General features: G+C 25.9%; 2 protein-coding genes across 13 annotated transcripts in view; both read right to left on the bottom strand.

Annotated features, from left to right (window-relative positions):
• LOC127284681 (transient receptor potential-gamma protein) overlaps positions 1-24,933 on the bottom strand; it is a 142,378-nt gene extending 117,445 nt beyond the window's left edge. For all 12 annotated transcript variants that reach the window (XR_007843515.1, XM_051310256.1, XM_051310258.1 and 9 more), the window contains exon 1: positions 24,472-24,933. The gene's annotated coding sequence lies outside the window, so the exon portion shown is untranslated. The remainder of the gene's footprint in view (positions 1-24,471) is intronic.
• Positions 2,950-6,774, bottom strand: LOC127284534 (uncharacterized). Its single transcript, XM_051310009.1, has one exon. The coding sequence runs from the start codon at positions 6,772-6,774 to the stop codon at positions 2,950-2,952; it is 3,825 nt and encodes a 1,274-aa protein (XP_051165966.1).
• Positions 24,934-27,661: the final 2,728 nt, after the last annotated feature.

Genomic DNA, 27,661 nt, shown 5'->3' with positions numbered 1-27,661 from the left:
GTAGACATGTAAATGTTGACAGTTTTTACTTGTGTCAAACGTATGCTCGTATTCCAAAACATTTGGTGCGAGATAATGTAAATTTACTGGTGCTTTTCAGACAAGATGAAAAAAATTTAAAACATGTCTATGAAGATCATGTAAATACAGACATGTCTTATACTCAATTTCGTGATTTATGTTCAGAATGTTGGAAATCTGATAAATATGGATTTGTCGTTATTGATAAAGATAGGAATTTTAATGAGGGAAGATATAGAAAGGGATTTGATTGCTTTATTACACTATAAATATAAGGACTTTATTTCATTTTAAATTAGTATAGTTTATGTTATCAAGACGAAAACATGTATCGAAAAGAGCAAGAAACACTTCGTCAAATAGCAAAAGCAAGCGACGCTATTAGACGAAAACATCGCTTACTTAAGATGGGTAAAGAGGCTGCAGAGACATTGTTAAAAGAAACTCTGCAACCAATAGTTACACCTCTTCAAAAGTTGGCAAATGTAACTGAAACTCCTTTCAAAAATGTTAAAATTGAAAAATTCAAGAAAGATGATAATGATTTCTCTTTTTCAACTGCTGTTGACGATGATGAAGAATTTGATAAAACTTTACTAAATTCAACTTTACTTGATAAGAGCAATAACTTTGAAAAAGAAGAAGAAGAAGAAGAAGATTATAAAAAAATTACAAATAAATTTATTTTTATGTTAGATAAAAATAGAAAACTGTTTTTAGATACGGTTTATGGAGTACGTAAACTTGCCAACGGTTCTTTTATGATTGGTGATACACCTATTGAATTTGAAGGTTCACATATTAAGCTTGTTGGAAAGAAAAATTATTTAAAAACTGCTGGGTTACTCGAACTATTATTTAAACAAAAACCAAAAGAAGCTTTAATAAGTTCAGATGATTTTTCAAATTATAAAGAAATTCTCATTGCTACGAATGCACATCGAAAAAATTATAGTCCAAGTGAATCTGTCAACATAAGTAGAACTTCCAAGTACACTGATGTTATTGCAAAACTTATCAAAAGTACACCAAAGAAAAGTGGTGGTGGTTCTTTAAAGAAGCATAAAAATATATTACCACAATTCATGATTGCAAAAAGACAATTTAATCCAGACTACATCTATTGGGATGATCCAAATGAACTCGTTGACCGTTTACGACTACTCATAGGATCACAGCAAGCTGGTAATCCAAGTCATAATAATGAGATTATGTCAATTATCGAAGAACTGCGTGAAGCTCGAATTATATATTAAGAGAGAGCACATAGAATAATTGCTTAGTATTACAATGAGCATTGATGTGTTCGGACATTCTTTAACACGACCTGTTGCAAGTCGTGGACTACCTGGACCTTCTGGTATTGGATTTAAAGTTACTCCAAGTGGAGATTACAATATTGAAGGCAAAAGACTTTGTAACGTTCAAGACGCTGAAGAGCTGCATGATGCAGTAAATTTACGACTTGTACAACAAATTATCCGAAACGAGATAAAAACTATTTTTCAAATTACATCTTCTTTAAGATCAGCCATTGATGATTTGAATATTTTAATACAAGTTGTTGAAGATAGAGTTAACGAAAAACTAAAACAAATTGAATTCCAACAGAATATTATTATCAAGGAAACTACATTTATTCCAAATGATGAATGATAAAAAGTTAACAGTTGTAACTGAACTGCATAAACAAGCGAGAAGGAATTATCCTCGTCGTAAAGTTCAAATGCGTGGCATAGATGAAACCTGGCAAGCAGATTTGGTAGAAATGATACCTTACTCCTATTCCAATAAAGGTTTCAAATACATGCTCACAGTAATAGACATATTTTCCAAATATGCCTGGGCTGTACCTGTAAAAAGTAAAAATGGAAAAGATATTTCTTTAGCCATGAAATTGATATTAAAAGAAGGTCGTATTCCAAAAAATTTACACACTGATAGAGGCAAGGAATTTTATAACTCTGAATTTCAGAGTTTAATGCAAGAATTTAATATTAATCTCTATTCGACTTATAGTAATTTAAAAGCATCAATTGTTGAAAGGTTTAACCGCACTCTAAAAAATATGATGTGGCCTGAATTCAATTTACAAGGCAATTACAAATGGATTAATCTTTTACCAATTCTCATATCAAAGTACAATAATAAAAAACATCGTACGATTGGTATGAAACCTAAAGATGTCACCGTAGAAGATACAAGAGAATTGCTGAGACGTATCCGTAAACTAAGAAGAATTCCGCTAAGAAGACCAAAATTTAAAGTTGGAGACAGTGTTCGAGTCAGCAAACATAAAAACATCTTTGAAAAAGGTTACACCCCCAACTGGACAACGGAAATATTCACTGTAGATCAAGTTAAACGAACAAAACCAGTTACATACAAACTTACAGATTATGAAAATCACCCAATCGAAGGTGGTTTCTACGAAGAAGAACTATTAAAAGTTAAATATCCAGATGTATATCTCGTAGAAAAAGTTCTCAAGACTCGCGGCAATAATGTCTACGTGAAATGGCTTGGATTTGATAATTCACACAATAGTTGGATTAAAAAATCTGATATGTAATAAGTTATTTTAATGTTAAAATAGGTTAAAGTAACGTTAAAAATAGTTAAAGTAACGTTAAAAATAGTTAAAGTAACGTTAAAAATAGTTAAAGTAACGTTAAAAATAGTTAAAGTAACGTTAAAAATAGTTAAATTAATGTTAAAAATAGTTAAATTAATGTTAAAAATAGTTAAAGTAATGTTAAAAATAGTTAAAGTAATGTTAAAAATAGTTAAACAAATTTTGTATCTAGGATAAGGTTTTTTTTCTAATAAAATTGACATAATATGTACATCTTTTGTTTTTCTTTTATTAAAAACATCATTTTCTCCATTTTTTTTTTTTTTTTTTTTTTTTTTACAATATATAATTGGTTAATTTTCTTCATCCATAATTTCAACAATTTTACAATGTCCCCATGCAAGGGTGTCGGTACTGTTTGATAACAAATATCTTTTATCGTCAAAAGGACTCAATGCAATTTTGGTTTGCTTTACTGTTTGCACTTTGTGCAGTTTTGATCTGATTGTATACTGAGTTCTAGATTGCATATTTACATTTCGGAGACAATACACGTAATCATCAAAACTAATAGATTTTTTTACAACGCCAGCTTTTACACCTTTAGCCTTTTTTATGAAATCTTGATTTTCAACACGAACGCTGTACATCTTGCTCCGCAAGCCAACAAATTCTGTTACAATTTTTCCGCAGCATTCATCTTTCATCATTCCTAAAATTTTTTTGTTGGCTTGCGGAATATTGTACACGTTATTCACCGGGTAATCGGAAGTATCAAATTTGTGGATATCGTCTTTCATATCAGCATAAATGTCAGAGCATTTGATTTCATAAATCAGGCTATCAGTGTCGGTGTACAATAATTTCAATTTCTTTTCATCATATTTTTTTAACATGTAATCATAATGGAAATCGTAGATTAAAGTTTTTGAAACATCTAAGACTGTCAGTCCAACATACAGTGGCTTGTTCATCAAGACTTCCATTTTCCGAAGTTCCACGGCAACCAAGTTTTCATTAAAAATGGCCCTGCTGTGGAAATTCGGTTTCGCGATCAAAGCTTCAGCTCCATACCTACCCTCCCACTTTGTAACGAGTTTAATGTCAACGTGTTTTCGCACGTTCTCCATTGTTTTGCCAAATACCGCGTTGTTCATCAACTTGAATAGATTTTTTTCAAACTCATTGTTTGCATTAGTTCTTTTTGTTGTATTAAAATCAATGTACGTTTTTAGCCATGTTGATTGCTTGAATCTTAAAACTCGATGAATTTGAACTAACACAAGACCATGTTCTAAAGCTTGTTTCAAAGCACGGTAATGGAGAACGTGCTTTCGTTTCGGCAGGAGGGTAGTTAGGAGCTTTTGCTCTTTTGATCCTGGTGGCTTCGAGCGTTCTGGGCAAAACGGAAAATCACTATGTTTTTCATGAAGTTCATTTGGATAATCCAAATCAACTTCCAAAATGTAGCCAATTGGCGCATCATCTGCAACGTTAAAATCAAAATTAATATCAACATTTTCTTCCCACTTGAAGCCACCATAGGGAAGAGACTGAATCATGGCCCAACCATACAAATTATTTGCGTCAAAGTATACAATATAAGATGTTTCCTCACTTTCATTAAATTCTTCCATGTAAGGATTGTTAGCCTTCGCATAACGATTAGTGCACTGACTAATCCCACCTCTAATTCCGCGTTCAATAAACATTACCATGTCAATGTTAGTGAGGAGCTCCAATCTTATATTCGTATACTTTAACATGGCATCCCATGTCAGCCCAGGTGTCGTGTAATAATGCGCTGCATCAAGTCCATATGCGATTAAACATTGACTCCTAAAATTTTCGAAAATATCCGCGAGTAACAATACATCGGTTTGCATATACAAATACACGTAGTCGCCGAGATTTTGACAATTAAATTCACTCCACACTTTTTGCGCATGAGCATAATCCTCATCGGAGACATTCGAATCATTCAAAGTGCTATAAAATTTTTCTTTTGATGGCAGTTCAGTTTCGTCGAGTTTTTCCCTCGAGTCAATATACTCATAGGGAAAAACTCCTTTTCGCGTTAACAACTGAATTTTGTCAGCACTGTAATTCGAAAAAACTGAATGAACAATTTTATACTCGTCGAGATAGGATGCTAACTTGTCCAATGATGATGCCATGAATTTAAAAGAGTCAATAAAACGAAACTTGATAAAACTACCTTTAATGTTTTTCGTAAAGCCAATGTACTTCTCTTTGTTTATAGGAAGCAGTTCAACTTTACCATCAAATTCTGTAGCAATAGATTCAATAATGAAATGCGCGTCATAACCACTTAGGTTGTGAAAGACAACAGGTATTACTTGCGATTCATGATAATTAATGTTACAATCTTGATGTGCGGGCCCACGGTACTTCCCTGTTAGATGGCAATGGTCTCTTACTTTTACATCCCCAGGCTTGAATTTCTTTTTACAAATATGACATATACTTGCAAATCGAAAATCAGTTAGCTCTTGTCGACTTAACACTTCCATTGGTACCGGATTCTTAAATAAAGTGTCAAGATTGTCAGCCAAGTTTTTTAACTCTGTTGAAAACCATTTAGCCGGGTTTTTCTCATCTCTAGGAGATGCTTTGTATACAGACATAGAGTCATCGAAGGCACATTTCACATAATATCCAATACTGAGAGTTTCATGATTTTGAAAGACCTCAGTATTGCTCGGTTCTTGTTGCACATCAGAAGGAAGCAAGAGGCTCTCACAATCTGCGTATATGATAAAAGGTACGCGCTCCTTGTTTTGGAAATTTTTAAACTCAACAAAATTTTTCCCTGGTTCTGGCAGCACAATTCTCGTTTCATTCATCTTTCGACAGTTTTCTTCATGCTCGGATAGTTTTACTTCATCTCGAAAATAATGTAGGCAACGGTCACAAATGTACTTTTTGCCATTGTGTTTTGACAGTTGACTGCTCACAAGCTTCGACAAGTCCTTGATCCATACATAATGGTAGTTGAAAGAGATGATGGATTCTTTGTTATCCTCTACATCATCATCGAGATTTTCGTCAATATAGTGGTCTTCAATTCGAAGAAGGTTTACGTGAGTAACCTTCTTTTGTTTGGAAAGATGCAGAGGTGCCACTGTAAACTTTTCATCCCTCTTGACAAGTCCATAGATATTTACAGAAATGTTGTTGAGAGCCTCAAATTTTGAAACATCTTTCAGTGCAACAGGGAACTCAATACCAGTGAAGTCAAGTTCATGCTCATAAGGTCTGTACTTTGCAACTCGATCTGAATGATTTTCAACTTGGTACAAGGCTGACAAAATTGACCACTTAAAACATTCGTTATCTGAATTTTGAACGTTAATACATGCTTTTCTTTTTTTAATGGAAAGTGGTAAATCGATATAAGAACCAGCATGCATGGGATTGAATTTGTTAATGTTAACTTCCAGTCTTTGAATTGAATCAAGTCTCCAATTAGAGTCTTTCTCTTGGAATTCTTCAATTCTTCTCAAAGTCGGTTGTTTGACATTAACATTGTACCATTCATCTAGTTGGGTTGTAACTAGAATTTCATCGGTTTTAGCTATAAACGTCTTTAAATCAGAAAGTTCTTCCCCACCACCAATTGAATCTTTTTTGAATTTTGCACCCAAAACGGTATACACTTTTAGCGGACCAAACCTGTTTAAAGCCCTTTGAATGTTGCTTTGAAATAAGGCAAAAGCATCATCAAGGAATTCGTTAATATCCACGTAATCGATGTTAATTATAGCACTTGTTTGCAAACGACCATCAAACGCACCCTCAAAATCCACCCACTTCATTCTATCAGTCTCCATTTGCACACCCGCACCACGTTTCATTAAAACATCAAAATGGCATCGCAAGTATTCGAGCTTCTGATTTAAATTCAAGCATCTTGATTTTTGATATGGCAGAAAATCAGATTTTCTCAAAAAAGATCTCATTATGTTTTTATAACGCTGACACTTGTTTTGCCATTCAAATGCGCTAATAAATCTATCATCACCTGTCATTCCCATAGTGGTGATGAGCTGACGTTCTGCGATTTTAATAAAGTTGTCCGACTCCAGACACACTTCATTGTACTCTTCCAAGCTCATTCGTTGCCTCGATTTCTTTGGGGCTGTACACTTGGGCATCGTGAGGCTAAACCTAAAAATCTAAAAACCTAAAAAATAAAAAAAACCCAACACCACCTGAAAATAATAACCCACTACCTAAAAAAAAATCTGAAAAAAAATGTACACTTAAAAATTAAATTAAAAAAAAACCTAAAATACAAAAATCTGAAAATAATAACCCACCACCACCTGAAAAAAACCTGAAATCTAAAATTAAAAAAAAAATCTGAAAATAATAACCCACCACCTCCTGAAAAAAAAAACCTGAAATCTAAAATTAAAAAAAAAATCTGAAAATAATAACCCACCACCACCTGAAAAAAAACCTGAAATCTAAAATTAAAAAAAAATCTGAAAATAATAACCCACCACCACCTGAAAAAAACCTGAAATCTAAAATTAAAAGAAAATCTGAAAACGAAATGAAAAAAACCTAAATCAATAGAAAAAAAAAATGAAAACCTGAAAGGAAACTAAAAAAAAAACTGCTGCTGACGCTCCTAAATCTTCTCTCTCTGCAACACCTGTGAACACACAAGAAAGTGATGCTCCCAGCTCGCACTCCCCAAGATATACCCTGTTCCCCACCATAACTTCACCTTCAATGCGTGCAACTTAGCACGCCTACCTCTCCGTGCTTCCCACAAATTGGTAACTCCCACCGCCCCATACTCGCGCGCACAACTCAGCACACTCCCCACTGCACGCTCCGCGCATAGACTTGGGAATCCCGAGACTGCCGCGCGAACAGATGGTAAGCGCTGAGGGATTCCCCGGCAAGTTGAATGAATTCAAATTCAAATAGCAGTGCGAGATTTAAATATTCTCTTTTCAGATTAAATTTCAAACTCAAATAAAATATATTGAAAATATGAAAAGTCCTAATACCAAAGTTGATAAAATTTCATATAGCAGAAATATTCAAACACCATCAGGGTTGGGATAGTTTCTCGGTCGGTAAGGTAGAACTCTGACATACCGATCGAGTCAAAAGTCATGTCAGGGATCTGCAATACCGACTGACGGTAAGTACTTACCGACATTGGCGGGAAAATTTAAAAATCCCCATTCCCAAGCGACTTTAACTTGGTTGATAAAAATTTAGTGGCGCCATCTTGCGGAGGCAGCCTGAACTAACTCGGTCGGTAAATTGGGCGCGAAATTCAAAAATCCCCATTCCCAAGCGACTTTAACTTGGCTAATTAAAAAAAATAGTGGCGCCATCTAGTGGTGGCAGCCTGAACTAACTCGGTCGGTAAGGTAGGACACCTACTACCAACCGACTTTTATTTGGGCAACTTATGATAATGTAGGAATCTACATTACCGACTGCGGGTAAGTGGTCTAGAACTCTCCTAGCTATACTACTTCCACCCTCCACCCCCAACCCCCTTGGAAAACCTGCTGGGCATTTAATTGAGATCTAATTATACGTCGTTGCTGTAATTATATATCTACCTGTTTCTGACATTCTCAGCGAAATTTCGCCTCATCTCTCTTTGGAGCTTGCGAATTGAGGGATCTCTCTAAAGCTGACTTCAGCTACACAAGGAGAATATTATGAACAGTCGAGGTGGAAATCCCCACTTTATAAACGCAAAGGAATTTCGCTTTGAACTATTATCTACATTCAACACTTCAAACTTCATGTACAGCAATATATATAGAAACTATATTCATTTTCAATATTTATAATAAAGTGTAAACGATTCAAAAAAAAAATTATATTCTCCAATTTTAATTATTTTTTAAATATCGAAATTCAAGGGAAAAAATAAGAAATGAAAAAAAATAGAAAATGTTCTTTTAACAAATATCTACAATAAATTGCAAAAATAATTAAATTAATAATACTCTCTAAATCTGAATTAGTAAAAATTTTTACTAATTTAAATTAGTGACTCACTTTTTGCTTTAGAATTAGTTAAATTTTACTAATTGTTAGTAAAAGTTACTAATAATTAGTAAAATTTTACTAATTCAGAAGCAAAAAGTGAGTCACTAATTTAAATTAGTGAACATTTTTACTAATTCAGATTTAGAGAGTAAATTAAATTAATATTTACACTGAAAAAAATTTATTTAGGAAAAAATCTTTATCTGGGACAGCGATATATTTGTCTACCATTTAACTACCATTGGGTAGTTGACTAGAAAGTAGTTAAAATAACTACTTTTTTAGTTAATCTAATCATGTTCATGTAGTTAATGTAACTATTTTTAAGAAGTTAATAAGTAATAGTTGATTTTAAGTAAATAGGTAGTTAAAGTACAACTACAGGTCGGTAGTAAAATTAACTTTCTTAAGGTAGTAAAAACAAGTGGAATTGTAGTCAACTCAAAATTTGAAGAGTAGTAAATCCAACTACTATTCACCATAGTTATATGAAATGTAGTAAATGGAATTATTTTCTTTAATTAATATAACTGCTTTTTGAGTAGTAAATTTTTTATTAATTTCTATGATTTTATAGGCTTCAATAAAATTTCTTGTTGTAGAATTAACAAGTCGTCTGTAATTAAAACTACTACTTTAAGAAGTAGATTTTTACTATTTTAATTAATTCGATAAAGAGGGATTCCACGGGTAAAACGAACAGATGTCGGTGACAAGTTATCGATTTGGCTCAAATTTTTTAGGCGTATTCTACCTCTAAGAATACTCAACTAGCCAAAGTTTCAAGCCCCTATCTCATAAAGAACACTCACAATCGTTAATTTCGTAAAAAGTGACATCTTTCAAAATGAAGATTGAAAAATCCATTTCTGCTCGAAAAAATGTTAATTTTGGTCAAAAAAAAAAATTGGAAAGGTACTAGTCGATGGGAAATTTTTCAAAGAATCCAATGGCGTTGGAATTTTTGAGCTATCTCTAAACGCATGCGCAGTAGATTAAAAAAACTGTTTTTTTTTTAATTCATAACTCAAAAACATCTATTTCGATTTGGCTCTAATTTTCAGGAAAGACAGCTGAAAAGCTATACTTTAAAATGGTTATACCTAAAATTTGCATATTTTGAGTTTTTAACTATTTTTATGCAAAATAGTGAGCTAATTCAAATTTTTTCAAGGTTTCCTTACAGTATTTGCTTTTTTGTGCGCATGCGCAGTTATATAGACAAAAACTAAGCCCAAATTCAAAATCCTCGGAAAATTATCAATCAGTTATCTATATTCACACTTAATTTTTATTTATTCTAAACAAATTTTAACAGAAAAACAAATACAAGTTATAATTAAGAGCATTACAAATATAAGAGTATTTAAAAAAAATTTATTTTTTACGTTTGTTTTTTCAACTTAACATTTTTTCCAGTTTGGGAAATTATTAATTTTTGATGAACGATATTTTGTACAAAGAATTATAAACAAAGTACAAAATATCTTTTATCAAAAATTAATAATTTCCCAAACTGAAAAAAATGTTCTTAAAGCCTATTGAACTACTTTCAGTAGTAAAGTTTACTACTTAAAGTCGTAGTTTCAATTGCAAAATATTTATTAAATGTACCAAAAAATTGTTCTTAAAGCCTATTGAACCACTTTAAGTAGTAAAATCTACTACTTACATCTTGAGTTGTTTTAAAATTTTTAAATTGAGTTAATACAATCACAATATATCATTCTACCAATTACATTTTTACTTTAACTATTTTCATATAGTTAATAGAACCGTTTAAATTCAGTTGAGGACCTATTGTACTACTCAGAGTAGTTAAAAAGTAGTAAAACCTACTAGTTTCTTTTCAGTGTAGAATAGCGAAAACTTTCGCTGTTTTAGTGAAACATATCGTCGTAACAAGTAAAAATTTTTTTTCGTGTACAAATATATTTATGATAAAAGTCAAGTAACCAATTATTTAAATCAAATTAGGTTTATAAATTAATATATAAAATTATAATATAATTAAAAATATATTATTATTATTATTATTATTTTTATTGTTATTATATTTATTATATTTATTATTAATTTATATATTAATATATTATAACAATATTGTATAATAATAATCTACAATAAATATAAAATAGATTTGAAAATAAATTTTCAGGTCAAGAATTGAATATAAAAAACATTGCTAAAAAGGAATGTCAACATAAATAACGTTAATAAAACGTAACTATAATGAAAACGTAACTTTTCCATAGGAGTGTAGAAAAAGTGAGTCTGTTTGTTAACTCCGTTTACTTTTTCCACTTGTTCATTCTCAGTAGTGTACGTCATGTTTGGTCAGACATTTGCGGAAAAAGGAGAACAGTGTTCTCAATTCAAGAAGCCAATTCAAATAAAGATGTATAGAGAGAAACCATTGTGGAGTTTTAAAATTTTCCTAACTACTTTTGATAATTTTTTCCCTCCTTTTTTTTTGAAAAAGAAAATATTTTTTTTTTTAAATTAAGAAAAAACCCAAAAACAAAATTTTTTCAATCAAGGAAAATAATTTTCACAATTATTGCATGTACATTAAAAAAAATGGGAAAAAAATTTTTTTGATTTAAATAATCATCATCAGTAGAATCAAATAATTATTTTTTTGTATCAAATAATTTTTATTTGGGTCAATTCAATTTTATTTCTTTTTCAAATATAGAAAAATCGTTGGGTTTGAATATTATTTATTTAATACAAATAAAAATTATTTCGTAGAAATAAAAATTATTTGGTACAATTGAAAATTATTTGGTTCGAATAAAAACTATTTGGTACAAATAAAAATTATTTCTTAGAAATAAAAATTATTTAGTATAAATAAAAATTATTTTGATACAATAAATAATAAATAAAGAAATTATTTAATACAAATATAATTAATTATTTGGTACAAATGAAAATTATTTGGTGCGAATAAAAACTATTTGGTATAAATGAAAATTATTTTGATACAATATAATAAATAATAAATATAGAAATTATTTGGTACAAATAAATATTATTACGTAGAAATGAAAATTATTTCTCGTAGAATTAAAAATTATTTGTTACAAATAAAATTTATTTCGTGTAAATAAAAATTATTTTAATACAATAAATGTTTATTTGATACAAATAAATATATTTACTTGATAATAGTAAAGTAACCGATTGTTTGAATCAAATAAATTTTTTTCAGTGTACCAAATTTTTTTTCCTAATTATAAAATAAATTCACAAACTATAATTAAATTTCCTCCGTATTGAATTTTATAAATTTGTTAAAAAAAAAAGAACAAGAAAACAGAAAAGATTTTTCTCAACTTTCTTCTTTGTTCAATAATCAATATATCCTTCACGTTTCAGAACCGTACATTGTTCAAAAAAAAAAAAAAAAAAAAAAAAAAAAAAAACGAAAGAGCTTTTTATCTTGATTTTCAAAAGGACCCGATTTATTTGCACAGTTGTCGTCGTTAAATTCGTCTTTCACGATTTTTCAAGCACCGCACTATCGATGTAAAAGGAGATTCATAGTGTTAAAGTAAATTATTACTTTTCTCGTAAAAAAAAAGAAAAGAACCAGAATGTACTCTTTTGGTCCGCCTCCGAATTGTCTCACCTTCAGAGAGTCTTGAAATTATATTATAAAAGTCACGTTTCAAGTTTAAAAAAAAAAAAAAGAGAGAGAGAGAGAAAGTGAGAAGAAGTTGTATGAGTAAGCAAAAACTCATTGGCCTTATACAACCAGAGCAATGATTCTTCGGAGAGGAAAAAATGAATTGCCACACTTACCCTAACTCTTTTTTATTTTAACGTTTCATTTATTACTTTTCTTTAAAAAATTAAAGGAGAGACAACAGTAAAAAAAAACACACGTAACATGGCGTCACGAACTCTTTTGTACGGACCGAATGAAATGGCTTTTTATTTAATTCCCTCACAAGAAATTAAATTAAGTCTCGAACCAGATATCGCGAAAAATAATTTTAATTAAGCACACTAAAGGAAAATTGGAGTAGAAGAAAATAAAAAAGAAATATTTTTTTATATTTACTTCCATATACTGAAACATTTTTTTTTTAATAGATTCATGAAAATTAGTATTTCTAGGGAAAAAATTTTTTCATTTCATTATTAAATGTAATTATTTGAATTAATTTCTTTTTTGTAGACAGATTTATTTTCTTCATTGTGTACTTATTACAAAGTTTTACAATTTTTTTTTTAATTGTTTAATTAAATATTATCAAATGTAATTATTTAATTTATTATTTAATTTATTGCTAATTAAGTTTAATTTAATTATTTTACTTAATTATTTTTTTTAATATTTATTTTAATTATTATTATTATTTTTGTTTTATGAAAATTACATTTAAAAAAATTCTACTACTTGAAAAAAATAAAGAAATACAATTTTTTTTTTTTACAAAAATGAGGGGAAAAAAATTGGTGTCAACTTTCAGTGGGGGGTAAATGTGAAAACTAATGAAAAACATTATTGACATTCAATTTTCAAAAGGTTGTAAAAAATTCTAAAAGTTAATTTTAAAAGCAGCTGTGTTGTATTCTATAAAGTTTTAACTGTTAAAAAGCTATTTTTACGCGTTAACCGTCCAATTTTCTTTTGTGCACAATTTCATTAAAGACCGAACACAATAAGCCGTTAATTTTGCATATATATATATAATCCACGAGCAATGGGAAAATTCTTTTTCAAATCTCTTCAATTTTCTCAAAATACAAATTCAGTGATAAAAAACTAATTAAAAATTTTCATAATTCTTATTAATGAAAACTTCATTACAAAATGTGGACTTTTTAATTTTTTTTTTTAATCAATTTTTTTAATTCCATTTTTTTAAATTCATTTTTATAAATTCTATTTTTTCAATTCAATTTATTAATTCAATTTATTAATTCAATTTTTTTGTAATTTATTTTATAATTCATTTTTTAACTTATGTTTTTTTTTAATTTAATTTTTTGAATTCAACTTTTCTTTTTTTATAAAAATATATTTATGAGAAAATTTTTGCTATTTATTACTTTTTACGCTTTGTTTTGCTGTCATTGCGATATTTTCTTTTTTTTTATACTATAGGGTGGGCACTTCATTTAAAGTTTATAAATTCTTTTTTCCTTTTTCTCCAACAATTTATAAAAAAGACTCATTATTATCCCTTTCCATTGTTTTAAGAACAGCTTGAAAAATAAACAATGGCTGATTTAAAAAAAAAAAAAAAACTATATAGATAAGAAATATAAGAGCATAATTAAAAAGTAACTGTTACAATCGGAAAATGCTAATCATAAAGAAAAAATAAAAATAGGTCAAACACATTTGTTTTTTATTTTTAATTCAAAAAAAAAGAGAGCCAAAAACGAAAATTTGTCAAAATGCAAAAAAAATATTAAAGACAGGAAAAAAGTTTTTAAAACAAAAAAAAATAATTCGATTTAAAATTGAAATTAATATTAAAATTTTTTTTATCAAATAGGAGAGTAAAATCTCGATAAAATAAAAATAATAAATAAAAATTTATGCCCGCGTCAACTTAATAAGTAAATAAATAAAAATAAATAATAAATAAAAATAATAAATATAAATAAATAATGAATATAAATAAAAAAAAATAAATAAATAAATAATGAATATAAATGTGACGCGATCTGAAGAAAGGGACCTTATAAATAGGAGCTAAAAATTATAGGTTATGTTTGAAATTTTTGAAATGAAAATACAAAAAATGGATCAACTGTCAATATACATCATTTATGTCTTCATTACAAGTGAAATATTTCATAAACACTGATTTTAATTTGCAATAATTAAAAAGAAACTTTTAATCAAGAAAAAAATAAAACAAACATAACCTCAAAGTGATTTGCTTCTAAGGTCCCTTTCTTCAGATCGCGTCACAAATGAATAAAAAATTAAAATAAATAAATAATAAATAATAACAAAAATAAGTTAAAATAAATAATTAATATAAATAAATAAAAAATAATTTCCAATAAAAAAAAAGAGTAAAAATTTATTTTTCTGTTTAATTAAAAAAAAATCATTCTTTTTTTGCTCACATGAATTTTTTATCTTTAGAAAAATTCCAGATTTTTCAAGTGCAGTTATAGTTAATGCAAAAGGTTACTTTAGAGTTCTTCCTCCATGCGGAAACCTCTCTCTCTCTCTCTGTCTCTCTCTTTCTCTCTCCATATATATATAAGCAAGAGCCTGGAGACCATTTTGAACTTTTTCTTTTCCGCTTTTACGTTGAACCCATTTCCGGATTCCGCTTCATTTTTCTTTCTTTTTTATTTATTTTTTTTTTTTTTATCTTAAAGAATGTGAAAGTACCTAGTGGCATTGGGACGAGGTTAAGAGAAGGCAAAAGATGTAGATAGTGAACGGGATGAGGGAATCAATGGATCTCGGCGTCGCTTGGGGAATGCGTCGCGACGCCTCTTGGAAGTTTTGTTCGACGTCAACGTACGCGCGCGGGTTCAGGATGCGTATATAGAGATAGAGTGAGAGAGATGGAAAATGGACGAGACACATAATTCAGAGTGTGCGGCTCATAGAAATAAAAAAAAATCTAATATCTCCCGAGAATTTCCACAGAGGTTTTTATATATATTTTATTTGAAGAACCCAGTTTTCATTGGTAAAAATTTATATCATCTTAGAGATAAAAATTAAAAGAAGTGGAAAAAAAATTAACAATTCGCGAAAATCGTCTCTTAACATAGGTTTGGGAAAAAATAACAGAAAAAGACTGTTGAATAATTATTTAACAAAAATAATTATTTAACATAAAAAAAATTATGTAAATAATTATAATTGTTTTTTTGTTCATAACATTTTTGCTAATTTTTTCAATATGGAATTTTAAAAAAATTTTTTTATTTGGAAACAAAATTTATTTGTTTCTATTTATGCGGGGAAAAAAATTCATCTGGTACAGCGAAAGATTTTACTAGAATAGTGAAAGATTTGACTGAAACAATTAAAACTTTTGGTATTCTTGTGAAAACTTTTGCTGTGCCAGATAAATTTTTTTATTCGAGCCTATTTTCTTTTACTAATTTATTTATTTATTATATAATTTACTTATTATAGTTTAATTGTATTTTTTTTTTAATTTGAATGAATTACTTTCTCGTAAATTATTTACAATTTCATAGTTATTTTATAGAGAAAAAAGTAAATAGATCTTGTTTTTTGCAAAAATAAGTCTTTTCAGAAATAGAGTAAAAAAACAAAATTCAAGAGGTAAAAAACACGATAAAAGGTAAAAATATTAAGAGGGAATGAAACTTTTGATAACTTTCAAGAGTTATTGAAAACGAAACTCTTGACGTTCAACTTTTATTAGCCTCTACTGTCTATACGATTCTTATATATACAATCCTCTCATCAATATATAGTAATAAAAAATTAAATAATTTTATAAAGAATTAAATAATTTTATCTATAATTATATAAGAAACAAATAAACCAAATAACCAATCATTATTTAAAATGTAAAAAATTTCTAAACCAATAAAATTGAAAAACCAGATTAAATAAGAAAATATTAAAAAAATTTTACCCACAATTTTTAGATGAAAAAGGATCATTAAATTTATCATAAAATCTGTTTTTTTTTCAAAGCCTTTTGATATTTTTTGTCTTAATTATTATTTTCTCGAGTTTGGAAAGAGTGAAGTATTTTTCTATATATAATAAAATGCTTTGATCTCATAAACTCATTTTTAATTAGCATTCTAGATAAAATAATAGCAAAATACTCTCAAATTGATTTTGAATTAGAATCGAATCTTTCTTCGTATACAAAAGTTCAAAAAAAAAAAAAAAATCATCCCTTCAACAAGGATGACCTAAATTATTAAAAAGTTACTGAGACCTCGATTAAACATAAATGCACTATGCAAATTAGGACAATAAAAATTCATATAAAAAAAAAACGAGAAATAAAGTGACTAAGAAAAAGAAAAAAAAGTTAAGTTTCACGATACCAGAGCTTAGCTCAGCAAGGAAATAGAGAAGAATAAGATAATAGGAATGAGAGAAAGAGAGAGAGAGAGAGAAAGGATTTTTAGAAGAAAAACTTTTCGACAATACTTATCACTTGTTTCTCGCAATTCTTGCACACTTTAAAGATTAACTCGTTAATTCTCGAAATAAATGTTTAAAATAAAATTCAAGTAAAATGTTTGTTTTAAATTCTTTTTTCTATTTTATTATTTTATTTATCTTTTTATTTACACTTTTTCAAAAAAAATTTTTATTTTAATTAAAGTTATTTTTTTTTTTTTATTATTATATTATTTTTTAATTAAAATTTTTTTTTTATTAATAAAGTTAATTTTAAACTTTTTTTAATAAATAAAAATATAATTTTTTTTGTAATTCTTTTCTTTCTCAAAACCAAAATTGAGGGGATAAAAATGAAATTTAGAAATAATAATTTAGAGACAGTAACGGTCTTTAAAAAAAAAAATTTAAATAAAAAGAAATTTGTGGTGCGGAAAATTCTAGGATGAGTTTGAAGTTCAAAGGATTGAAAAAATGAATTTCAAAAAAAAAAAAAAAAAAAAAAAATAGAGATATGGTCTACTTTTGCATTGTCAGTGCATTGAATGGGCGACCAATTCATGTATTCGTTGGCAATCTAGATTGAAGAGGCTATTTTTGAAATAGCCTCGAATGGAAACATTAAAAAGTGGGTCCTATATATATATAGATATAAAATCTGGATGGTGGTATATAATCGTTAACCTGTCGAAAATTGCAATAATTCCATCAAACTGTCGATTTTTGATTATAATATACTTCAAACTATATATAATAACTCTCCATTATAAAAGACGAGAAATTTCAATAAATATACATATATTAAAACCCATCAATTTCCGCAAAAACGTATTTTTTTCGAATACTTTTATATAAATTTTTTTTTTATTTTTAAATATTTTATCTAATTTAAATAATTATTAATTAAATAATAATTTTTTTTTTAAATTTTTTGCTGTCGCAACAAAAAAATTATTTCTTTCACATGAGAAAGAAAATTATTTTATTCAAATAATCGGTTACTTGACTATTATCAAATAAATATTTAGCAAAACCAAATAAATATTTATACTTAAACCAAATATTTGAACAAATATTTTTTGTAAATATAATTTTTTTTAAATCAAATAAACTTCATTTTAACCAATAATTTCTATGTTTGAAACAAATATATCTACTATTTAATTACTATTACTTAATAGAAATAAATATTTACTGGAACCAAATAATTTTTATTTTTATAAAAAAAATTATCAAATAAATATTTATTTGATAACAGTCAAGTAACTAATTATTTGAATCAAATAAATAATTATTGTATCAAAATAATTTTTATTTGTACAAAATAATTTTTAAATCTATCAAATAATTTTTATCTGCATCAAATAATTTTTATTTGTACCAAATAATTTTCATTTGTACCAAATAATTTTCATTTGTACGAAATAATTTTTATTTCTACGAAATAATATTTATTTTAAAATAATAATTTCTACATTTATTATTTACTGTATCAAAATAATCTAATAATTTTTAATTGTATCAAATATTTTTTATTTCTACAAAATAATTTTTATTTTTATCAAATAAACAATATTCAAACCAACGATTTTTCGTTGGTGCAATAATAAAAATTATTTGATACAAATAAATATTTATTTGATAATTTTTTATATACAAATAAAAATTATTTGGTTGAAGTAAATATTTATATGGTATTAAATAATTATTATTTGAATCAATTAAATTTGATAATTTAAAAATTATTTGATAATAAATATTTGTTTGATAATTTTTTTTATATACAAAAAAAAATTATTCGGTTCAAGTAAATATTTATTTTATTCTACTAAATATTTATTTGATAATAGTCAAGTAGATTATTTAAAACAAATAAATCTTTTTTCGTTGTTATGCAAAAGAAATAAAAATTTGAAATTTTATTTCAAAAAATACAAATGCGAGAAAATGAAGAAGAAATTCAATAAAAGCTTAAGGATTTTTAAGAATATATTAGTATAGAATATTTCAATGTTGAGTGGAGAAACTAATTGAATCAGTATACATACATTTTACTGGGTGGTTGCTCGTGCAATGCAGTATATAGTATGAATATAGCTTTTGTACCAAGGGACATGATCCGAAAAATAAACATAGTCCGATGTTCAAACATAATTTTGAATTCTGCCCGTCATTTTGGTACCATATATATAAAAAGAAAGACACAAAATAAAGACATATTGCTTTTTTGAGAATTGACTGATTTGGGGCGTTCGTTTTTCCTTTCACTGTCATAAACACTCGGTGCAGTTGTAAAAAATCTAAACTAACAAACTATCCGAGAATAGTTCTCTAAAGCTAATCGCAGTTTACCTTCAAGTTCTATTTGTAATTTGTATACGAAAAACCACAAATTAGTTGAATTTCTATTCAGTAATGAATTTAAAAATACCAATTTATTTTTAAATTTATTGTCACTAGGGAAAAAAATATAATTTTTGAATTTTAATTAACATTTTTTTTTATATTTTATTTATTTATTTTTTTTTTATTTCTTTTATTCTTTTTATTTTTTTTATTTATATTTATTTTATTTATATTTATGTTCATTTTTGGCAATTATTGTAAATCCTTTGTTATTTTGTTTTATACATTTTTTATTTAACAACTTTTTTTTTCTATTCAATTTTTTATTTTTATACAATGCAAATTCATTTTTTTTTTATTCTCTACATGTCCCTCGAGCTTTAAAATTAATTTCTATATCCACTTCAATTCTTGTTAATTACTTCACACTGTGTGGAGTTCACGTGTGCGTTTGACACACGATGCTGCAAATACAAAACATTAGAATGTTCTAATTAGTAAATAAAGCCTGAAATTTATCGTAACGCGATCCCCTCGAGTTATGTGTACGACAGCTTTTATTCAAAATATGAACACGGAGTTCTTGTCCTTTCTCCAACTCGCATTAATTTCGTTAAATAAAAAATTATTTTTTCCCCTATTTTTTTCGGGGGGGAATTCTCCTTTACATTCATAATTTTTTTTTTCAATTTATTACTTTTTTTCTAAATATTTATTACCTTTTATTTATATTATTATTATTATTTATTGCACTGCGCCCGTAAACTACAAATAAATAAAATAAATTATTAATTTTATTGTTTTTGGTATTTTTATTAATATTCTTTTTTTATTACTATTATTAGTATTTTTATTATTTATATTATTATTATTTATTTATTTATTCACATATATACGGACAGTGCCCTTTCGTATTATCATTATTATATAATAATAAAATCTGTCCTAACTTGAAATTGGCCTTTTCTGATTTCACGTGTTTTTTTTTAATAGTAATCTTATGACGCGTCAAATTTTGACAATTCTTTTTCTCATTTTTGCCAAAGTTGTATAATTGTGTTTCCAAATTTCGGAATAAGTTTCTTTAAAATTCCAAATTCGAAAATTCAATTCACGAAGCTGAAGTACACAACGTTTACCAACGAAATTTTTTTTAAAGTTGTATATTGATTCAAAAATTGTATACAAATACAAGAAATTTATAATGAGAAAAAAGATGCGCCAGGAAATTTCGTACAAGATAGTAATTTGAAAAAAATTTATTTTTGAAAATTAATTTTGAAGGTACCAGGGGCCAACGAATACCTATTAAATATTAATTATAAAAACACAGGCCTCGAATCAACTTAAAGACACAAAAAAGTCGTTTTAGTCGATTTATATTAAAAAAAAGTGGATTTGTTTTTTATTTTAACAAAAATATTTTACAGATTTTTAAATAAAAATTTTTTTTTTAATAATAATCCCTTTCGAAGGGTTAAAGTTGAAATTTTTAGAAATAATTAAATTTCAAAAGATATTGTTAATTTTCAAACAATTATTAAATTTTACAGAACTAAAAATAATTTATCAAACAATTTTTGGAAAACATTTTTTAAATTTAATTGAATTTTCAAAGATTTAAAATTGAGATTTTTGAAATTAATTGAAACTTTAAGTGTGTTGTAATTAAAATTTTAGATGATTTCACTAAAAATTTATTAGAAAATGCGAACAAAATACAATAATTTGAAAATCATTTTTAATTGAAAAATGGTTTCAGGTAGTTGAAATTTCAAAGAATATTATTAAAATAGTTAAAAATAATTGAATTTTCTTAGAGTTATAATTGAAATTATTAAATTTCAAAAAAAAAAAATTTTCGATGGACAATTTTAGAAATAATTAAATTTTAGATGCTTTTAAATTCAAATTATTGAAAATTCAATTAATTTTGAATTCAAATTTTTGAGAATAATGAAATTTTATTTGATTATAAATTTGGAAAATAATTGAATTTCAGTTCATTTTGAATTGAAAATTTTGGGAAATAATTGAATTTTAATGGAAATTTTGGATAATAATTTAATTGAAGTTCATTTTTGATTCAAAATTTGGATAATTAATTTTGAATAGAAATTTTAGAAAATAAGGGGCCGTCCATATACCACGTGGACACTTTAGGGGGGGAGGGGGGGTTTAAAAAAGTTTGAAAATGTCCACGATTCAATGCATTTATGTGTCCACAATGGGGGGCGGGGGGTCAAAAATCTGTAAAAAAATTGTCCACGTGGTATATGGACGGCCCCTAATTGAATTTTATTTCATTTTAAACTGAAAACTTGGTAAATAATTAAATTTTAAATTGAAAATTTATGATAATTATTGAATTTTAATTGATTTTGAATTAAAATTTCTTGTAATAATTGAATTTTAGTTTATTTTGAATTGAAATTTTTAAAAAATAATTCAATTTTATTGCGATATTTTTTTTTTAATTATAAACAATTGTTAAATTTTATAAAAATTTTAATTGAAAAATAATTTTGATATAATTGAATTTGTGATGTATTTCATTAAAATTGTTAAAAATAATTAATTTAGTGAAGAATCATTTTAGTTAAAAATTTGTTAAATAATTAAATTGAAGAAGATCTGAAGAAGATCTACATTTTATACTAAAAAAATGTATTTTATTTACATTTTGTTTCAAATGTAAAAAAAAATGTCGCATTTTATTAAAATAAGTCGATAAAAGTCGTATTTTTGAAAAAAGTCGTATAATCCGAGGCCTGTAAACATATAATTTTCATTATTATCATTTAATATGTAATAATATTCTAATAAATTAAATTATTATTGATAATATTAATCTTTAATTTCTTTATAACAAACAATTAAATACTCAATTTGGCGCGCTTGAGCGCGTTTAATTTTGCTAGTTATTAATTATAATATTTAATTTATTAATAAAAATAATAAATAAAAAAATTATTTTCGTTAGAAAAAAACAAAATTTTCCTGTAACACGTTATACTTCCGAACTCCGGTTTTTTATGAGTATGAAAAGCAGGACAAATCGGAACATTAATTTTAATAAATCGTGGAAAATGTTTCTGGAGATGAAACTGATAAATATTCTGATCACGATTTATTAAATTGGATGGGCTTTGCCAAGTCCTTCTAACATGAAGTTAATCAGACCTCAATATCTAGTTTGGTCCTGCTTCTTCTTTTTTTTTCTTTAATAAAATCTATTGACTCGACACTTTTTTTTTTTTTGCTCCACGGAGGCAACTAGTACCGTGTAATAACGACGAGATTTTATTTCAAAACCGAAGGAGAAAACATTTAATCCTAATTTATTAGATTTTTATTCAAATTTTTCCTTTACTTATTTTTAAATCTAATTTGTCAATTTAATTACACTCTTAACTTATTTCATTTTTCTTTCTATAAACTTGTAAGCTTGTTTCTTTTATAAAATTGTAAATTTTCTAATGTAATTAAATTTCAAATTTGATTTTTTTTAATATTCCTCTATTAAAACTCGAATATAAAAAAATAATTGTCCTCTATTATATATAATTTTAACTAATTCATAAAAATTACCTTTATTATATTTTTATGATAGGAAAAAAAATTCCGAAAAAATTTTATAATTAAAATCGTATCTAATCATTTCTATATAATTGGACCAATTATATATTCTATTGTATATGGCAATTCTGAAAAAAGAAGCTCGTACGAGAACAATTAAAAAAAAGATAAAATAATGGAATTAATATTGTTAATGGGGAAAAAAAAACTTTTTTTCATAATCGAAATGTCACTTCTTCATTGAAATGTTTGAAATAAAAATGTGTCCCTGTCGAATAATATTTATGAAGGAAGATGAGATCGATTCAACGATTTTCATCGAAGCGAAACCCTTAGAATGAAAATATGAAAAGCAGAGAAAAAAAAGAGAGAGAGAGAGAGAATCAAACATAACAGATGTCAGTGACAAATTTTTGTGTGAAACGCGCGGTTTTTCCACTCTCATGAATTTGATGTACTTTATTTTTCAAGTTTTTTTGGAAATGATCGAGTATTTATTTATTTATTTTTTTTTTTGCTCTATGACATATATCACTTTACAGTTTTATATATATATATAATCTCTATCGTTCTAGAGAAAGAACTTTTGACTATTAGCCGCAGTGATAAAAACTTTTTTTTTATCAAGTTTCAAACAGACAGAAATGCATCTGACAGTTCAAAGTTCGAATTTCCACGAGAATTCACTTGTATTCAGTAAAGTGAAAAGTCCTGAAAATTAACACAACTTTTCCTACTCTGTATATGTGTATATATATCTAATCGAAAAGTTTCCCCTCCCCCCCCCCCCTCTTCTAAATTACTATCTAGTAACAAGCTAGATAATTAGTATACTGGCTAATTTTGTAAAATAGGAAAAAAAAAAATTTTTTGTTTCACTTTGAAATTAATTAGATTTTACGTGAAAAAAAAAAATGCCGTAGGTAAAATCATAACTAGACAAGAAATATAAAATTAAGAACGTGGATAAAATTTTTAAACAAACACTTCAAAAAATGCGAATTAAAAACCTTTTTCATTCTATGGTTTTTAACTCCGAAAAAAACATTAATTCAAGTAAATTAAAAACAAATTTTATAAAAATTATGTTAAAACTGAGTAAAAATGTTAAAAACGAATTATAGAATTAAATTAAAAGAAAAATAGGTTAAAAATTAATTTAAAAAAAATGAAACAAAGTACATAGAAATAAATTAAATAAATAAAACTGATAAATTATAAATAAAAATTAACAAAATAAAAATAAATAAAAATTAAATAAATAAAAAATAATAAACAAATAATAAATAAAATTAAATAAAAATAAATAATAACAAAAATAATTAATAAAATTAAATAAAATTAAATAAAAATAAATAGCAACTCTGATGGGATAAAAAATTAATAAAATATTACGCGAAAAAAAACAGTAAAAAAATTAATAACAACCAGGATAGCAAAATAAAAAATTCCTTTTCTACCGAAAAAAAGAACAAATTCGCTAAAAATTGAAAAAAAAGAATTTCTTTTTTCATTCCACTATTTTGCAACGTGTTGGTTTACTCGGAGAAACGTAATTCAATTCTAATCGTTTCCCGATAAAAGATCAAACGTTGCAGTTGTATAATAATTAAAAACCATGAATAATGGTCCGAGCATGTCCAGCAAAAAAAAAAAGAACCACAAAAACGATCAAAAAAAAGCAGCACAAAAAAATAAAAGTAGAACGAGAACAAAAAAATTATTTTTTTTTTTGTAAATCGAAATAATTTGCTAATTAGTAATTAATTAATCCTACCTTGACTTTCCGACATTTCCTGGCAGCAATGGATCTTGACTGTCTTCTGATTGCCTCCAGAGGAAACGACAATCTTCTTTAGTTTTCGGAGGTTGCACCTCCACTTATATCCACCAGACACTTGCAGTAGCACCCCCGAGATAAATATCTTGACTCACCTACACACCAATAAATCACAGTTTATTTATTTATTTTTTTTTAATTTCCAAAATTTTACGAATTAATTAAATATTATTTAATCCTTTTTTTTTATTTTTCAATTAAAAAATTTTTCGTGAATTAATTTTTTTTGTGAGGAGAATAAAATTTGTTTTAAAATGTCAAAAAAAAAATTTTCGATGGGGATAATTAAAATTAATTAATTTTTGAATATTGAAAAATTTGAATGTATGTGGTGAAAAACGTGCATTCAGAAAAACGAAAAACTGCATTAAAAGGAGCAAAGACGAAACGCACGCGGCGCAGTCTGGGCGGTAACTGAGCTTTTTGAAGACGTCGCGACGCTCAGCATCGCTTCCACCCCCCCACCTGATTTGCTCTCACATTCGAGCTCTTTCAATGTGGATTTATAAGATTTTCATTGTTTCTTTTCAAATTCTCTCAAATTGAATAACAACATCAAATTGTTAATTTTTTATTTACTATTTTACTATTCTACTATTTTTCTATTTTTACAATTTTTTTTTAAATAACATTTTTTTTTATTAAAAATTACAAAAAATTTTATCATTAAATGCAATTTAATAATTTAATTTTGAAAAAAATCCAAAGCCAAAAGAAATATTTATAGAGAAAAGCGGGATTAAATTTACAACTTTTATTTAAATTTTCAAGACAAATGAAGTGCTTCGAGTGTAGTTTTAATTGCATTATTCGATTCACGTTGAATAAATGAGATAAAAAATAAAATTATATTTTCAACTTTTTTTCTTGAACTTCAAGAGTAATTAATTTTTTTTTTTTTTTTGCAGAGTAGATTTTATAAAAAGCTTTTTATATATATCATATGGAAATATTAAAGTCCCTTTTATTATACATACATATACGCGATGGGTTATGGATCCTATTTCTGCCCACTATGTGAATACCTTTATTTTATGCGTTTATTTTTAATTATCCAGTAAAGTAGAGAAAAATATATTTTTTTAAATTTCTAATTATTATATTAATATTATTTGTTTGTATTATTATATAATAATTTAATTTATTAGAATATTATTACTTGTATTATTATATATAAAAATAGATTATATTTAATTTTGTTTCTATAACACACCCGGAGAAAAAATATATATTTGTCTCAGAGCCAAATAAATATTTATTTGTTGCAAATAATTATTTATTTGTTGCAAATAAATTTTATTTGATTTAAATACAAATTTTATTTATGGCAAATAAAATTTTTATTTACGTCAAATAAATAAACTATAGTAGGCTCTGAGACAAATATACATTCAATTAATTCAAATATATTATATTTGGTTTGAATAAATAATTTCTTTGGGTGCACAATTGATTAAAATTTACTGGAATTCGTTCAGAATTTTAATAACTGTCATCTACGGGAAAGTGGTGAAAAAAAATATGAATAATTTTGTTCAATTTTAATTACTTATCAAATTACACATGTGTCATGTTCATGGCAATAATTAATATCTTCGCAAATAGTAGTTATATTACCACAGTTTCCTAGAATCTCATATCAAGGTAATTTAATCCCATAGTTTAATAATTAGAACCAACAATCAACACTTAAAAAATATAATAAGTACACAAACCTTTTTTTTAATAAATAAAATAAATAAAATGAAAAATATAAATTAAATGAATAAAATAAATTAAATTAATTAAATAAATAAATATATAATTTGCAATTTAATTATTTTCTGTTTAACAATATTATTATTGTAAATAATTCAGAAATTAATTAAGTACACATTTTATACAATAAGGGTTTATATTATTCATGCGAATTTCTGTATTGTAAACATTAATGAAACCACATCAAATAATGCTCCAGAAACTTGGAATCAATTATATATATATATATTTTCTTGTAAGTTTCAGCTGTTTGATGATGGTTTATTATAAAGATTTTCAACATCGCGCCTTCCATTTAAAATTTCTTATAACGCGCCTCAAGCAAAATTTCCCTGAGTAATGAAATAAGTTTTCCTATTTTCAAAAGTGATGCAATAAGAAAGTAGCAAAAGCATTCTTCTAGAAAATCGAGGAATGATTTTAATATTAGTTTAAAAATTGTATCTTTAGAATTTTTCTTTTTCAAAATAACTTTTTATTTCTTTACAAAAAAATAAGTTTCAAACATTTTTTTTTTTTTAATATTAACAATAATTTCAAATAAACTATTATTATAATATTCGTAATATTATTTTTTATTCAGAAAATTATTTTTATATAATTATATATGCATTTTTTAAACAGTTAAAAAAAATTATTCAGAAAAGTAATTACTATAATTAATTAATTAATTAATTAGTTGATTAATTAATTGACCAATTACTTCATTTTTATTAATTGACATAATAAATATTAAAAATATCAAATTTTTATGAATTATTTTTCATATTTATTCATTTATTTATTATTAATTAATTAATCAGCAATTAACAATTAATTAAATATTAATTAATTATTAGTCTATTTATCCTACTTTTATCGATTTTTAATTATTTATATTTATTTCATTGAATGGACATATATGAAATTTAATATTTAACTCATTTAATACTGATTTATTTTATTTTATACATTTTCCAAGTAATAATTATATTTATATAACCTCATTTTACTTATATTTTCGTTTAAAATAATATATTATTGATTAATTATTAATTATTAATTATTAATGAAAAATCAATAAGAAAATCAATTATTTCCATTTAATTTACTTTTAATATTTTGAATTTCGCGCCCTGAATTTGCAAAAAAGCACGGACGTTACGATTTTTACAAATTCATTGAAGTGAATTCTTGGAAATTATGTAGGTTAGAAAATTTTTACAAATCCATTCAACTTATTCCTGGAATTCAGCAAGTGTCATTAATAAGTGACTCATTGATCAATCAATATGCTAAGTATTTGAGTTAAATTGAGCCTTATAAATGAAAGTTTCACTACTTTACTTATTTAATAAACATTTCTGGTTTATTTTTTAATAATATTTTC

The sequence above is a fragment of the Leptopilina boulardi genome, unplaced genomic scaffold (assembly GCF_019393585.1).
Source record: "Leptopilina boulardi isolate dan_hultmark-lab unplaced genomic scaffold, ZJU_Lbou_2.1 LbouV2_325, whole genome shotgun sequence".
Lineage (NCBI taxonomy): Eukaryota > Metazoa > Arthropoda > Insecta > Hymenoptera > Figitidae > Leptopilina > Leptopilina boulardi.
The sequence above is the reverse complement of the archived record's forward strand: the minus strand, read 5'-3'. Positions and strand labels throughout refer to the sequence as shown.